Source organism: Pseudorca crassidens, chromosome 12, assembly GCF_039906515.1.
Source record: "Pseudorca crassidens isolate mPseCra1 chromosome 12, mPseCra1.hap1, whole genome shotgun sequence".
In the NCBI taxonomy this organism is placed as follows: domain Eukaryota; kingdom Metazoa; phylum Chordata; class Mammalia; order Artiodactyla; family Delphinidae; genus Pseudorca; species Pseudorca crassidens.
The window spans coordinates 87,291,423-87,305,454 of NC_090307.1; the positions used below are offsets into that span (position 1 = coordinate 87,291,423).

The 14,032-nt window shown below is 47.3% G+C and overlaps 1 protein-coding gene across 4 annotated transcripts in view; it reads left to right on the top strand.

Moving 5' to 3' along the window:
- Positions 1-13,039, top strand: part of TMEM132B (transmembrane protein 132B) — a 409,658-nt gene extending 396,619 nt beyond the window's left edge. For all 4 annotated transcript variants that reach the window (XM_067701186.1, XM_067701185.1, XM_067701184.1 and 1 more), the window contains 3 exons: positions 3,308-3,578; positions 5,350-5,541; positions 7,187-13,039. In XM_067701186.1, coding sequence (XP_067557287.1) covers positions 3,308-3,578; positions 5,350-5,541; positions 7,187-8,335 — 1,612 coding nt within the window. In that variant the 3' untranslated portion in view covers positions 8,336-13,039. The remainder of the gene's footprint in view (positions 1-3,307; positions 3,579-5,349; positions 5,542-7,186) is intronic.
- The last annotated feature ends 993 nt before the right edge of the window (positions 13,040-14,032 follow it).

Genomic DNA, 14,032 nt, shown 5'->3' on the forward strand with positions numbered 1-14,032 from the left:
TACAGTATGAAACCTTTAAGAATGGACATGTTTCTATTCAGCGTAATTCCCTTGAGATCCACCCCAGTCGTTGCATGTTTCCATAATTCATTTATTTATTTTGCTGAGTGTATCCCCTGGTAGGGAGTATCACAGTTTGCTTAATCATGCGTCCATGGAAGGACACGTGTTTTTTCTAGTGTGGGGCTATTTTGGATAGAGATACTATGACAAAAGCTTGACATACAAGCTTTTGTATGAATGTAGATTTTCATTTTTCTGGGGAAGATGCCCGAGAGGGGAATTGTTGGGTTGTATGTTAAGGGCATATTTAGTTTTTTTTGTTTGTTTGTTTTTTGGGTTTTTTTGCGGTACGCGGGCCTCTCACCGCTGTGGCCTCTCCCGTTGCGGAGCACAGGCTCCGGACGCACAGGCTCAGCAGCCATGGCTCACGGGCCCAGCCGCTCCGCGGCATGTGGGATCTTCCTGGACCGGGGCACGAACCCGCGTCCCCTGCATCGGCAGGCGGACTCTCAACCACTGCGCCACCAGGGAAGCCCAAGGGCATATTTAGTTTTAAAGGAAGCCAGGCTATTTTCCAGAGAGGCTGCTCCATTTTTCATTCCCACCAGCAGTGTGTTAAGTCACCCAGTGACACACACATCCACATCCTTACCAGTGCTTCAGAAGGTTACCTGCAGTGTGGTACCATTTATGATGATATAGGAAAGAGAAAGATTAGTGGTTGCCATGAGTTAAAGGTGGTGTAGAAGTGTAAGGCAGTACACAGGCCACCCCTGTGGTGACGGGCCCGTTCTGTATCTCGGTTATGGTGATGGTTACATGAAGCTGCATGTGATAAAAATCACATAGAACTACATACACACACACACAAATGGGTATTCATGAACCTGTCGAAATCTGAATAAGCTCTGTGGTTTGTACCAACGTCAATTTGCTGGTCTGGGTATTGTACCACAGGTATGCAAGATGTTAAATCTGGGGGGCTGGGTAAACAGTATACAGGACCTCCCTGTATGATCTTTTAAACTTTCAATGAATTTGAAATGACCTCGAAATTTAAAGTTTTTTTTAACACAACAGAATGCAATTGTTTTATGAATATGGTATTTCTAAAACTTCATTTATTCACTCACCACTTTTATGAGACTGCAACTTTTGAGTACCACCTAGAATACACTTACTGCTGTTCTTTTTTCAGTTTTATCTATTTATTTAGGAGAAACTCCACATCACTATCAAAAAATAGCCAACTAGTAAAAGTTAATGCAAAGAAAATAAAATATTTTTATTAAATTCTGAGTAGATACAGTTGTTTGTCTGAATTTGTCTTTATGAGCTGGGAGAGACTAGCAGGTATCAGAGAGCCCTTAAAGATCGCCTGGCACCAAACAGAGACGTTCCCTGGGATATAATCAGGATGATTGAAAAATAAAATGGAAATAACCTTTCTGTATGTCAGTCAGTGTTTTTACTGCCACCTAAAATCATCTCACTTAACAGCAAGGACACTTACCCCTCACTTTGGGAAACTCAAATTGCTAGGTGCTGGTGAAATTTTTTTCCTGTAACTAATAATCTAAACTCAAATTAATTTTTCCATTTTAAAGAGTGTTGAGAAAAAAAAAATCTCATTTCTTTTACCAGTCAAGTCTGAATTAAACTCAGTCTAAGCGATCTCCCCCCAGTATGATAATTTACTTTATGTGCATCACCAATAGAAGATGGTAGAACCTGTGAAAGCCAGTTTTACTTTTCTAACCTTGAGGGTTAACCTTTCAGGGAGGTGGAGTGACATGTTGTTAAGAAAGTGGGTTTCAGAAGTGATGTGGTGCTCGTCCCAAACTGCTAATAACGAGCTCTCTGGGCCTCGTGTTAACTGCTCTGATCCTTGGTTTCTTCGTGTAGAAACAGGAGCACGCTTCAGGGCTGTTGTGAAGAGAAATGAAGTCCGTTATAAAAGGGGAGAGAAAGGGACTTCTCTGGTGGTCCAGTGGTTAGGGCTCCAGGCTTTCACTGCCGAGGGCCCGGGTTCGATCCCTGGTTGGGGAACTGAGGTCCCACAAGCTGTGCGGTGCAGCAAAAAAAATTTTTTTTTAATCTTTAGAAAGAGGGAGAGGACACCAGTAGAGGGACAGCGGCCAGGCTTGGACTCCGCGTCGAGGTGACCGGTTGTGTGGCTGTGACCCAGTTGCCCCTTCTCTCTGTGCCTCGGTTTCCTCACCGGCGAGATCAGCTCCTAGAATACCCTGTTCCTCGGGGCCTGTGCAGGTGACGTGGGTCACTTGTGTGTGGCTGGCAGGTGGCACATGGCCCATTTACGTCAGCTCTTTACGGGAGCACGCAGGGCAGGACCTGGCACACGCTAGGTCTAACCCAGCGCGTATAAGTCTCTGCCCCTTTCTCCCCTGACCCAAGACCCATCCACCGAGGGCCACAGACCAGTCAGCAGCCATCAAACCAGGTCCTTTCGTAAAGGACACGGGACAGGTGTATCTCGAGGAGAAGGTTCTAGAATGACCGAGCCAGAGAGGGTTTCTCAGGGCAGGTGTGGGTAGGCGAGTAGGGGGACAGGAGGAAGGGGGAGAAGCCAGGACGCAGGTGCCAGACGTGGTTCAGTAGTTTCAACACCTCTGCGGGTCGGTGACCACTCAGATCAGGGCGGATGGGAGGTAGGAGGCTCTATCCTGATCACCTTTAGGGCCCGGAGCTCAGAGGAAGCTGCTTCTGTAGAGATGGAAGGAGCTGGGTGTGGGCACCATCCCCAGGTGATGGTTCACGAGGGCCGCCCTCAGGTGTCGTCACACCTGGCCTGCATCTCCTCAAGCACACCTGCAGGGCGGTAAGGGGGGTCCTTGTCATCTCCACTCCCAAGGCGAGGTGCCCATGTGGGAGTGACTGATGGCTCAAGGCCAGCCTCCACACGGCTCTTCTGATCCCAGACCTCCCGTTCCCTCCTCTAGCCCCAGTTCATCCCCGCACGGGGGATCGTGATGAAGTTGCAGACTTCCAGAACACAGGACAGAGATGCAGCCTCTGCCCGTGTGGGGCTGGTCCCCCCACCTGGTGCTGGGTGGGCGCGGCAGGGGCCGAGCTGGGCTTCTGTGCTCCGAGCACGTGGCAGTACACGTGGCGCTCGGTGACCACCAGACAGTGCCCGGGGAATGAACGAAGGAGCAGACGGCGGGTGACCCGATGGTGAGCAGCTCACACCAAGCAGGGCAGAGTCACGGGGAATGAGGACAGAGGGGGGCGCGAGACACCTCCCCGCAGCGATGACGTTTGCTCTGCCGTGTGTGTGTCCCAGGCCCGCCAGAGACAGCGAGGACGAAGAAGACGAGGAGAGGAAGGGGAGGGGCTGCTCTCTGCAGCATCAGCGCGCCCTCGTGCGCGTCCTCACCCAGTTCGTGGCCGAGTCACCCGACTCGGGTCAGCTGAGCTACATGCTGGGCCCCGACTGGCAGTTTGACGTCACTGACCTCGTGATGGATTTCATGAAGGTGGAAGAGCCGAGAATTGCTCAGCTACAGGACGGCAGGACCCTGGTGGGCCGGGAGCCGGGCATCACCACCGTGCAGGTACAGGCACCCGCCCCTCGCCGCCTCCCACAGCCCCGGTCTGTATTGATAAGGGTCCAGGTAGATGCTGTCGTGCAGGGCGGTGTGCGCCTGTGTCAGAGAATCATGGGCAGTAACAGGGTTCGTCGGTTCTAACAATCTAGACTCAAATTATATCTCGTGTTGAGAAAAAAATCTCATTTCTTTGACCAAAGCTGAATTAAACACACAGTCTAAGTAATCTTTCCCCCAATATGATAGTTTACTTTTCATGTATCACTGATAGGAGACAGTAGAACCTGTGAAAGCTAGTTTTATTTTCCTGAACTTGAGGATTAAACATTTAGCTATGTTTCACCTTAACAGTGGACAAGAAATTAAAAAATAAAACGTATTGCACTAAAATTAATAAAAAGCGCTCTCCATTTTATTGTAGTAATAGGAAAACTATTTTCTAGCCAACGTTGACGGGATAATTCTGCAGAAAGAGTGCAGCATCATTTTTGAATAACAAATTAAAATGTTAATTTGGTAAACGCTCAGAGCTAATTAAGTCAGATTTTAGGTTTTGCCAAAGTTAATTTTTGACAAAGCTGTACTCAACATTATATTTTCATTACTCTTCTATGTCTATGTAACAAGTCACCACCAGTCTCCCAACTTAAAGCACCACTAATTTATCAACTCGGAGTTCTGAAGCTGGGGAGTCCAGGTGAGCCTGGAGTACCAAGCCAACTGTACCACAAGGCTGTGGTCAGGGTGTGGGCCAGGCTGGGCTTCTGTGCGGGCTTGGGAGAAGGATTTGCTTCCCAGCTCAGGTTGCCGGCAGAATGCAGTTCCTCGCAGTGTGGGCTCGAGGACACTGTTTCCTTGTGGACTGTCAGCCAGGGCTCATTCTCTGCTCCTAGAGGCCACCTGCCTTCCTTCTCATGGGGCCTCTCCATCACCAGATTCTCACTCTTTGAATCTCTCTGACTCTCCCTTCTTCCACCAGCCAGGGAAAGCACTCTGCCCGTGTGATTACAGGGGACCCACCCGGCTAACCCAGAAGAACCTGTCTATTCTAAGGCCAGCTATGCTATATCCTATAACATAGTCGGGAGGGTGATGTCTCATCATAGTCACAGGTTTGAGAGATTAAGCGGGACCTCTTGGGCAGGACAGGTCTAGAAATTCTGCCTCCTAGATATTCCTCTCCACTTGTTAGTCACCCCCGCTTGCAAGCTAGATGGTGCATTCGGAGTGGTTTCTTAGAAGGAGAATAAGATTCTCTTTCCCACTTTGCTTTCCTGGTTTATCCGATGATGACACAACAGCCCACGCAATGGTGATTAACGGCCCGTAGTGGACATCTAACTGCCCACGGAAAAGAATAAGTGCGGGGAGAGATGGCCGAGCACGGATCCGTTAAAGTTTTACCACAATTCTGCCATTTTCACACCTAAATATTAGTTGTTGGAAAGATGTTACTCTTTGGTGCTTGGTACCCAGGTGGGCAAGTTTTAGTTATTGCCTTTAAATTAAATCATGGTTTGTTTGGGTTTTTTTGTTTTTGAAAATACAGTGCTGTTATCATGATGTGAATCAAAGTAAAGAAAAGGGACCAAGATGATACTTGTAAAACTCCTTCACTTGGAGAGCATAATTGAACAGGGGCGTAACACTCACACACACAATTTCCATACGTGCACTCGTGTCGGGAAACCTGGGAGAACACGGTGGTGCAAACACCAGTTAAGGAGTTTTGAATGGTGTGAGGGGCAGAGACTGAGGTGTCTCGCTGACCCTGCAGGTCCTGTCACCTCTCTCTGACTCCATCCTGGCTGAGAAGACGGTGACCGTCCTGGATGACCGTGTCACCATCGTGGACCTGGGCGTGCAGTTGGTGGCCGGCTTGTCTCTTTCCCTGCGGCCTCACAGGTTGGACAAAAGAGCCATCATCTCGACAGCAGTTGCCCAGGATGTGCTTCGAGCCCCACAGCAAGTAAGATTCCAGAACCCGTGCGTCCCTGGCCAGTGGAGACCACTTCTCTCTCAGTCACATCCCGCAAAGGAGATCCGTAGAGAGAGCACTCATGGCCGGGACTGGTGACTTTGAAGCTTCTTCCTGTTTATCCAGTCTGTCCTGTCTCTGAGGAAAGTACTCAGCGGCTTAGATACATTTTCCTCTTAGTGTTTCTAATCCATCCACCACACGCCCATATGCGACTTGCTTTAGAGCAGCCTTATCTGTTTTAGGCACAGTCCGCTGCTAGACCGTGACCAGAGGCTCACATGTTTTCCCTTTTGCCAAAGCAGGTGCCTTTTGCTACAGTAAGTCCCCTACATATGAACGAGTTCCGTTCCGAGAGTGCGTTCGTTAAGTCCAACAAAGTTAGCCTAGGTACCCAGCTAATGCAATCGGCCATATAGTACTGTACCGTAATAGGCTTATAATACTTTTCACACAAATAATACATTAAAAACAAACACAAAAAATAAGTCTTTTTTTTTTTTTTTTTTTTGCCGTACGCGGGACTCTCACCGTTGTGCCCTCTCCCATTGCGGAGCACAGTCTCCGGACGCGCAGGCTCAGCGGCCATGGCTCACGGGCCCAGCTGCTCCGCGGCATGTGGGATCTTCCCGGGGCACGAACCCGCGTCCCCTGCATCGGCAGGCAGACTCTTAACCACTGCGCCACCAGGGAAGCCCAAAATAAGACATTTTTAATCTTACAGTACAGGACCTTGAAAAGTACAGTAGTACAGCGCAACAGCGGGCACACAGGGGCTGGCATCGAGTGAAGAGGCAGGAAGAGTTACTGACTGGAGGAGAGGACGAGGGATATGGTAGAGCACTGCTGTACTCTATACAGTCCTGTGCAGCAAAGGACACAAAAGCACAACCACTTGCAGAGGATGCAGGCACGTGAAAACGTACGCCGGACATGTGAACTAGTTTACGTGATTGGACATGCGAACGCATGTTCGCATCTTTGAAAGTTCACAACTTGAAGTTTCGTATGTAGGGGACTTACTGCACTCAGAAATTCCATTTCAGCTACTTGAACAAGCATGGCTAATAGGCACCCAATCACCACTGTTGACAATTATTGCCAACTCTCAAACTCTCCCCCATCTTTAAACTTTGACGTGTCATTGATAAAGATACCAGGGCACTGTGCCTTTCAAGCCAGCGGGTCTCATAATGCATCCTTCCTTAAGTGCTTCCAGCCAGTGCATGTTCCAGCAATCAGCATGGGCTTCCTAACAAAGAACGTTCAAAGGGATATTCTCTTGAGCAGGCGCCTGACTAGTTGCACCTGAATATGATTCAGATAAATTGTCTGATCTTTCAAAATGTTTTCAGAAAGGTCAAAGTCAAGTTCTGTTGTCTGGCATGCAGTAAATTAATATACACTTTCATGCACTTGTTAAAGCGTATTGTTTGTTTCTCACATCAACTATAGCTATAGCTTAGGGCCGAGTCCGCTTCCAGGCAGTGTCGAGAGCTATTCACGATGATAAAACATAGAAATCAGTTTTTCTCAGATCGTACGTTTAAATAATATTACATAGGAAATCGCATTTACATTTGCAGGTTTGAAGGAACCTGATTATAACAGAATGCTTTGCTTTCATTTTTCTTAGGAAGCAATAGTCAGTTCTTGGATTCTGTTCAGTGACGGTTCGGTGACACCTTTAGACATTTACGATTCCAAGGATTTTTCGGTTGCTGTCTCATCATTGGATGAAATGGTGGTGTCTGTCCAGGCAAACCTTCAGTCCAAATGGCCGGTTGTCGTTGCAGAGGGGGAAGGGCAAGGGCCCTTGATTAAACTGGAAATGATGATCAGTGAGCCCTGTCAGAAGACCAAGAGGAAGAGCGTTCTTGCCGTGGGTAAAGGGAACGTCAAGGTCAAATTTGAAGCAAATACTGGTGAGCACCAAGGAGGCACCAACGACGTTGAGGGCGGCAGTCGGGAATATAAAGACCACGTGAGGAACAGCATAGAGCGTGAAGGAGGCCAGGAGAGGGCAGTGCAGCAGTGGTTCCAACATGGCGCCCCTGGCGGCCACGGGGAAAGAACCAACCAAAGCACAACCGCGCAGTCTCCCATGGAAGGAAAGGATAAGAAGCTGCTCAAGAGTGGTGGTCCAGACGCCTTTACAAGCTTCCCCACTCAAGGGAAGTTACCGGAACCCCATAATCCTAGTGACCTTACGGTGACCTCCAGGGGGTTGACCGACTTGGAGATCGGCATGTACGCCCTGCTTTGCGTCTTCTGCCTGGCCATTTTGGTTTTCTTAATTAACTGTGTGGCGTTTGCCTGGAAATACAGACACAAAAGATTCGCCGTGAGCGAGCAAGGCGACATCCCCCATTCCCACGACTGGGTCTGGCTGGGGAACGACGTGGAGCTTTTGGAGAACCCGGTGGACGTGACCCTCCCGTCGGAGGAGTGCACGACCATGATCGACAGGGGGCTGCAGTCCGAGGAGAGGAACTTCCTTCTGAATGGCGGTTCCCAGAAGACTTTCCCTAGTCAGCTGCTCAGACCTTCTGACTTTGTCTATGAGAAAGACATGAAAAACGAACCTCTGAGTTCGTCCGGCCCAAAGAGGAAGAGGGTCAAGTTTACGTCCTACACCACCATCCTCCCGGAGGACGGCGGTCCGTACACCAACTCCATCCCGTTTGACAGTGATGACAGCATCCAGTGGGTGTGCCCAGACATGGGGCTGGGGGCGTCCCAGGGCTTCAGAGAGTACATGGAGAGGCTGCAGGACCAGATGTAAACTCCTTTCTCATGTCTGTATTCACCTTTATGCCTTCTGCTTTTTGAATGGTGGAGCCCGAGTCTGACCAGCAATAGGGGATGAGTTAACAAAGCTTCGTCTGTGGCGGTCTGGCGGGATCCCTTTCGAAGCAGCCATCAGGGAGAGCAAAGGCAGCTGGGTTTGAAGCCAGGATGTGCCCCAGATAAGCTCCCAGGGGGTCCTGGAGAAATTCTGAGACCACGGTTTTCTCTGCTGCCTGGTACTAGCTCAGTTCAAATATAATAAACCAGACCCCACAGACATTGTTAATCATCTCGTGGCGAAACAGCCGTGTGGAATTAGAAAAGACTTGGGTTTGATTTTTCTACTCCTAGACCTTTTAAAGCACAGTGGACATTTCTTGCCCTTGGCCTGAGATTGGACACACGTGAAAGCTGCTGAATGTAGCCGCCCATATTTGTTACGAGCACTGCTCATTATTTTTATATATCTTTGCACCTGCACCTGGTTCCTTTGACCTCTGCAATTCTTTTTGAAACATGAAGACAAGCAATTTCATTCTTTTCTCTGAAATCTGTTTGATTTACATATGAATTTTAGTCCCTGTGGTGTGCCACGTCCTGTTATTTCCTGGGTGTCTGTGCAGGCGTTCAGGGTCTTTCCAGTTTTCCTCACTGCATCCCTTAGGGGCAGTGTCTAAGAAGCTTAGCCTCATGCCGTCTTTCTTTCTTTTTGTTGTTGAACTTTCTTGTATCAGACGGGGACATGGGATTTTACTTAAAATATTAATATACTGTAAGAGAGGGCCGTCTTCTTTACAGTTTTCTACATGAAGCTTAAAAACTTTGGAGAAAAGTTGTGAACAGTGAACCTTTCCTTTTATCTTCTGCTTGCGGGAGTCATGAGGACCTCTTTCCTGGGGTGCATTTCTGAGGACAAAAAAAAAGTCCTCAAAATAGTTGTATTTATACTAATGTTTTGTGGTCAACACCATTTGTTATCCAAACTGAAATCGAAATCTAAAAATGATATGCAGAGAAAGGAAATTGCATAGCAAGTATCTTCAGATTAAACTTTTCTCTTACCAGAACAAAACTTTTTAAAAACAGTAAATGAAATGATGTTTCAACTTAGCAATATGTAGAAATCTACCCATACAATGATTTCCACCCACCACCAAAAAAAAAACAAACAAACAAACCCAAAACATATATCTATCCTCAGTCATGACTCTGGCAGAGATAAAACCTATACAGGGTGTCCATTAATGGAGAACAGCAATGGGTTTACCCCCCCAAATTCATAAAATAAATGACTTCCAGAAGCTTGAGAAGCAATTGTGATGAAAAACCATAGCTATTGGGAAATCGAAGTGGCAAGAGAGAAAAAAAAAAAATCATGATTCCTGCATAATTTTTAAATAAACAATGTTTTTCAAAGAACAGCAAAGCAAGAATTTCAGATTAGGAAACCATGACAACGTTCTACGAAGATGCGCTAGCTGGAAAATCAGACACTGGATGAGTATATGCCTCATTCTGAGCTTTCTTGATCCATTTGCATCTCTGAGAGGTAGAATTTTAAAGGCCCAAACAGTCAAGGACCTGCAGGAGGTGTTGAAACAGTTTCTTGACTCCTGATGGCTGTTGACTGGGCAATTCAAAAGGGTGTGCTTCCCTGGTTCTCTTCTAGGGTTCCGTGGACAGGAGTGTGACAACCAGCCTTCTCCAACCGCGACACGGCAGACACAGAATTCTCCTTGTGTCTCTTGCCCACAGGACTACAGTACGTTTGTAAACTGCACCTAAGTTACCAGTGATAACGCTGCCTGACCTCAGAGGCTGGTGTTCAGTTGCTCTTGTGTTTAAAATGGGGGTTAGGAGCTGAAGCTGCTGAGGTTCCCCAGATCTTCCAGTTTGATTGGGGAATAAAGCCAGGAGACCCAGGCATCAGCTTCCAAAGGAGTTTGCAAAGAGATGGCTGACACCTTGTAGGAAGAGCGCCTCTGGTGGCCAGAGGAAGCTGCCTCTGCTTTTCAAATGGCTTGGCAAGGAGGTAGCTCAAAGAGAGGGATTCAGGCACTCGCTGAAACATAGCTGTCCCCGGGAGCCCTGCTACTCCTGGCAGATATTTTCCATTTTCTCTCCCTTTGGGTCTTGGACATTCCAGACAGGGTAGGGATGTCATTTCTGAAGCTGAGGACCCTCAACTAATACAGGGGGTGAGTCTCTCTCTCACACACAGCAGGCTGCCTCGCACTGGTAAAATAAGACTTCCCGTGGGTATAATTCGGGAGGGGACAAAGGAAGTTACTATTGTCACGGGGAGCCTTATTAAGGGGCATACAAGTTAGAGCATCTCCTGTGGTCCGAGTGCTTGACGTGACGCAGGAAGCAAACGGGAGAATCAGGAAGGGCCAGGGGTTTCTCTGCGGAGCCGGGAACTGACCGTGGTTCTGAAGACGCCTCCCTTGGGTAAGCGAACAACGTCACCCAGAGTGATGCAGGCTACATAAACCACCTTTGCTGGTTTCTGTTGAGACTCAGTCAGTTCAAAATAAAGATCAAATGGAAGGTTTCAGGGCAGCGATCCCTTTTACCATACCACACACACTCCCATATATGCACACGCACATACGTATTATACCCACGTGTGTGCGTGAATAGTGAAGAATCAGAAATTCAGTTTTTTTGTGGGAATCAACACTGTCAGTTGTTCTCAGCTTTGGTGTGGACACTATTCAGCTTAACAGAATGTCACTGAAGTTCTTTCCGCTCTAAATATTCCCTGCTGACTAGAAACTATGGGTTATATCGGCTTGTTTTCCAACTAATCAATTTAAAACAAATAGGAACTATACCTCCAAAATATTTCAGCTCATATGGGGGGGGCATGGGACCCCCCTGGTGGCACAGTGATTAAGAATCCATCTGCCAGTGCAAGGGACACGGGTTCAATCCCTGGTCCTGGAAGATCCCACATGCTACAGAGCAACTAAGCCCGTGCGCCGCAACTACTGAGCCTGCGTGCCACAACTACTGAAGCCCGCGTGCCACAACTACTGAAGCTCGTGCGCCTAGAGCCCGTGCTCCGCAACAAGAGAAGCCACCGCAATGAGAAGCCCGCGCACCGCAACGAAGAGCAGCTCCCGTTCGCCGGAGACAGTGGAGAAAGCCCGCGCGCAGCAATGAAGACCCAATGCAGCCCAAAAAATATAAATAAATAAATAAATAAATAAATAAAATAGGGGGAAATGACGTAAATTGCTAAGGCTTGAAATATGATTCGCTGAGGGCCATGCATTTGCCTGGATTTCCCAGGTTCTTACGGCTGAGATATCCAAAGGACAGTTGTCAATAACCTGAAAGAAACGATGTCAATAGAGTCCCTTCCTCTCCCCTGAGAATGGGATGTTCAGACTCCCCTTGAGGCAGACACCAGCAGCCTCTAGAGGGGACACCAGGCCGCGAGCTCCATGAGTCACACGGAGGGCAATTCAGATGCCCCATGAGGGCCAGGTGACCTACACCCGTGGAGGATGTGAGACCACTGTCTCCAGGGGCCAAACAGGCTGCTTTCCAGGCCAGCGTACAGCTATCAAGGAGCAGCTGCCACACAGAAGTCCTGGAGTTAAACCTACAGTGTTGCATTTGAGAGAAAGAAAGAAGAAAAGACACTGGAAGTTTCCCCTGGAAACTTCCCCCAAAGGACACACTGGCTAGCAGATCTCAGGATACGCTGTGTGAACCAAAAGGGAATAACTGACTTCCTGGCTCTTTTCTTTTGCACACTGGTCAGCCTGAGTTCCCAGACTGCAATCATCCTTAAATCGTAGGCAGAGAGTTTTTATTTATAAAGATTGCAGGGAAAAAATGGATTAATTTCTGTCCCTTTGCTACATCTGTAGATGAAGTATTTTGTACTTGGATAACTTTAAGTTTTAGGAAGTCTGCCCTTGTGCATGTTGATCACCATTCTTGTCTCACTCTTTTAGAAGGGTGTCTTCCCAATGTTGGGACCACAGTAAAGTGTCTGAGAAGATCATTCATTCCAACTCCACTGACCACAGAGGGTGGTTTCATCTAAATCTTTCCTTTACCATTGACACCATTGTTTTTCTACTCTTGTCAACTCAAAAATGGCCTCAATTCTCCGTTCTAGTCTCTGTAAATGACACGGTAGATGGTTTATAAACCCAGCGACCATCTCCTCCCTCAAAATTATATTACGTGTAATGTATTGCGTGTCACCTGTTGTGTAAAGGAACAGTATGGGTGGTGGAAGAGTTACGCTAAAATACGGATATAGCAGATATTTTTGTATGTAATATAGGCAATATACTGAAACACTGAAAGGTGTGTTGGAATAAATACGTTTTAACATAAAAGCATGCAAAGCTATAGCTTTTAAATGTACAGACATCCCGCTCAGAAATACCTAAATTGATTATGGGAAAACCTCAGAACCTGACGTCGTGAAATGCACTCAGTTAAACGTGCAGCCTTTAGAGGACATGACTTCTGTTGGGGTTGTTGATGGAATCTGCCAGAACATTTTGATCTTCCTCTTCCTTACTTTTGGATTTTTTTCCCTTTTTCTTTTTCTTTTTTTTTTCCTGGAAATATCTCAGAAATAAAGTGACATCCTTTTCCAGCATAAAGGTATATACTAACCACAGGGTAATTCATCCTTTTTAACATGAAAATAAACATTTAAACATTCTCCAGTGGTTTCATTATTTTATCCACATCTTTTGCTCGCAGCATCTCTATGATTTGACTCTCTTTATATGTTTTTCTTTTTAGCTGGAGATTTTAACACCTTTGACGCAGCAGTAAATGGAAACCAAAAGAAAATGTTTCTTGAAAGTTGCAGATAACTTTGACCTTTGAAAAAGGTAAACTTTTCATGTGTTGTCCTAGCAGACTGAGGGACACTTCTTCCCTGAGGTTTCAGAAGGAGGACTCCTGTTTCGCAGGTCCCTGCCCAGGGTCAAACTATCTTGGACTCAGTGCTGACATGTAATGCGTCAGCCCTGCCGTCTTCTCCCTTTTGGTCTCTACTTATCTATGACTCACTCCTGTTTCCATATTTGGGGCAGGGGCTTGTGGTGCTGAGAGTCCAGAATAGGTAGAGCTCTAGACGTGTAAGAAAAACACAAGAGAATCGGGGATCCTGCTTGGAAGGCTGATGATGTCTCAGCTGAAAGGTTGCCGGGTGCATTGCTGAGTCCCCACAGCTCTCTGTGGCTTGGATGCCCTTTCTGACGCTGCCAGCATCATCTTTGGCATTTTGGCAAATGGCACTCCTCGTTATCAGGATGAAAAGGGATGTCTCTATGGCAGTAACTTGACATGTCATAATAAATGCCCCACCCCGAGCCTGATCTTTCACTGGGCCCTCCAGAGATCATATGAGGAAGTGAGTGTCAACCTAGGAATTGGCCTTGTGAAATGAAACCTGCAGAGTCACAGGCTTCAGATGAGCCCAGATGCTTTCCCGGTTTCCACACATGCCCCCATCGGCAGGATTTCTCACACTTTGGGTGAGTGTTTCCCACTAACAGCCCCTTCTTCTTTTTCCTCCTGGAATGGTGGAGGACAGAGCCACAGACCCCGAAGGCTCTCCCCAGATCTCAGCGTGCATGTATGCAGTTTAGTAAAGTTGGTTTCTGAAAGAGGGAACAAAGAAAGTTTGAAATGAGGCTTGTAAAAT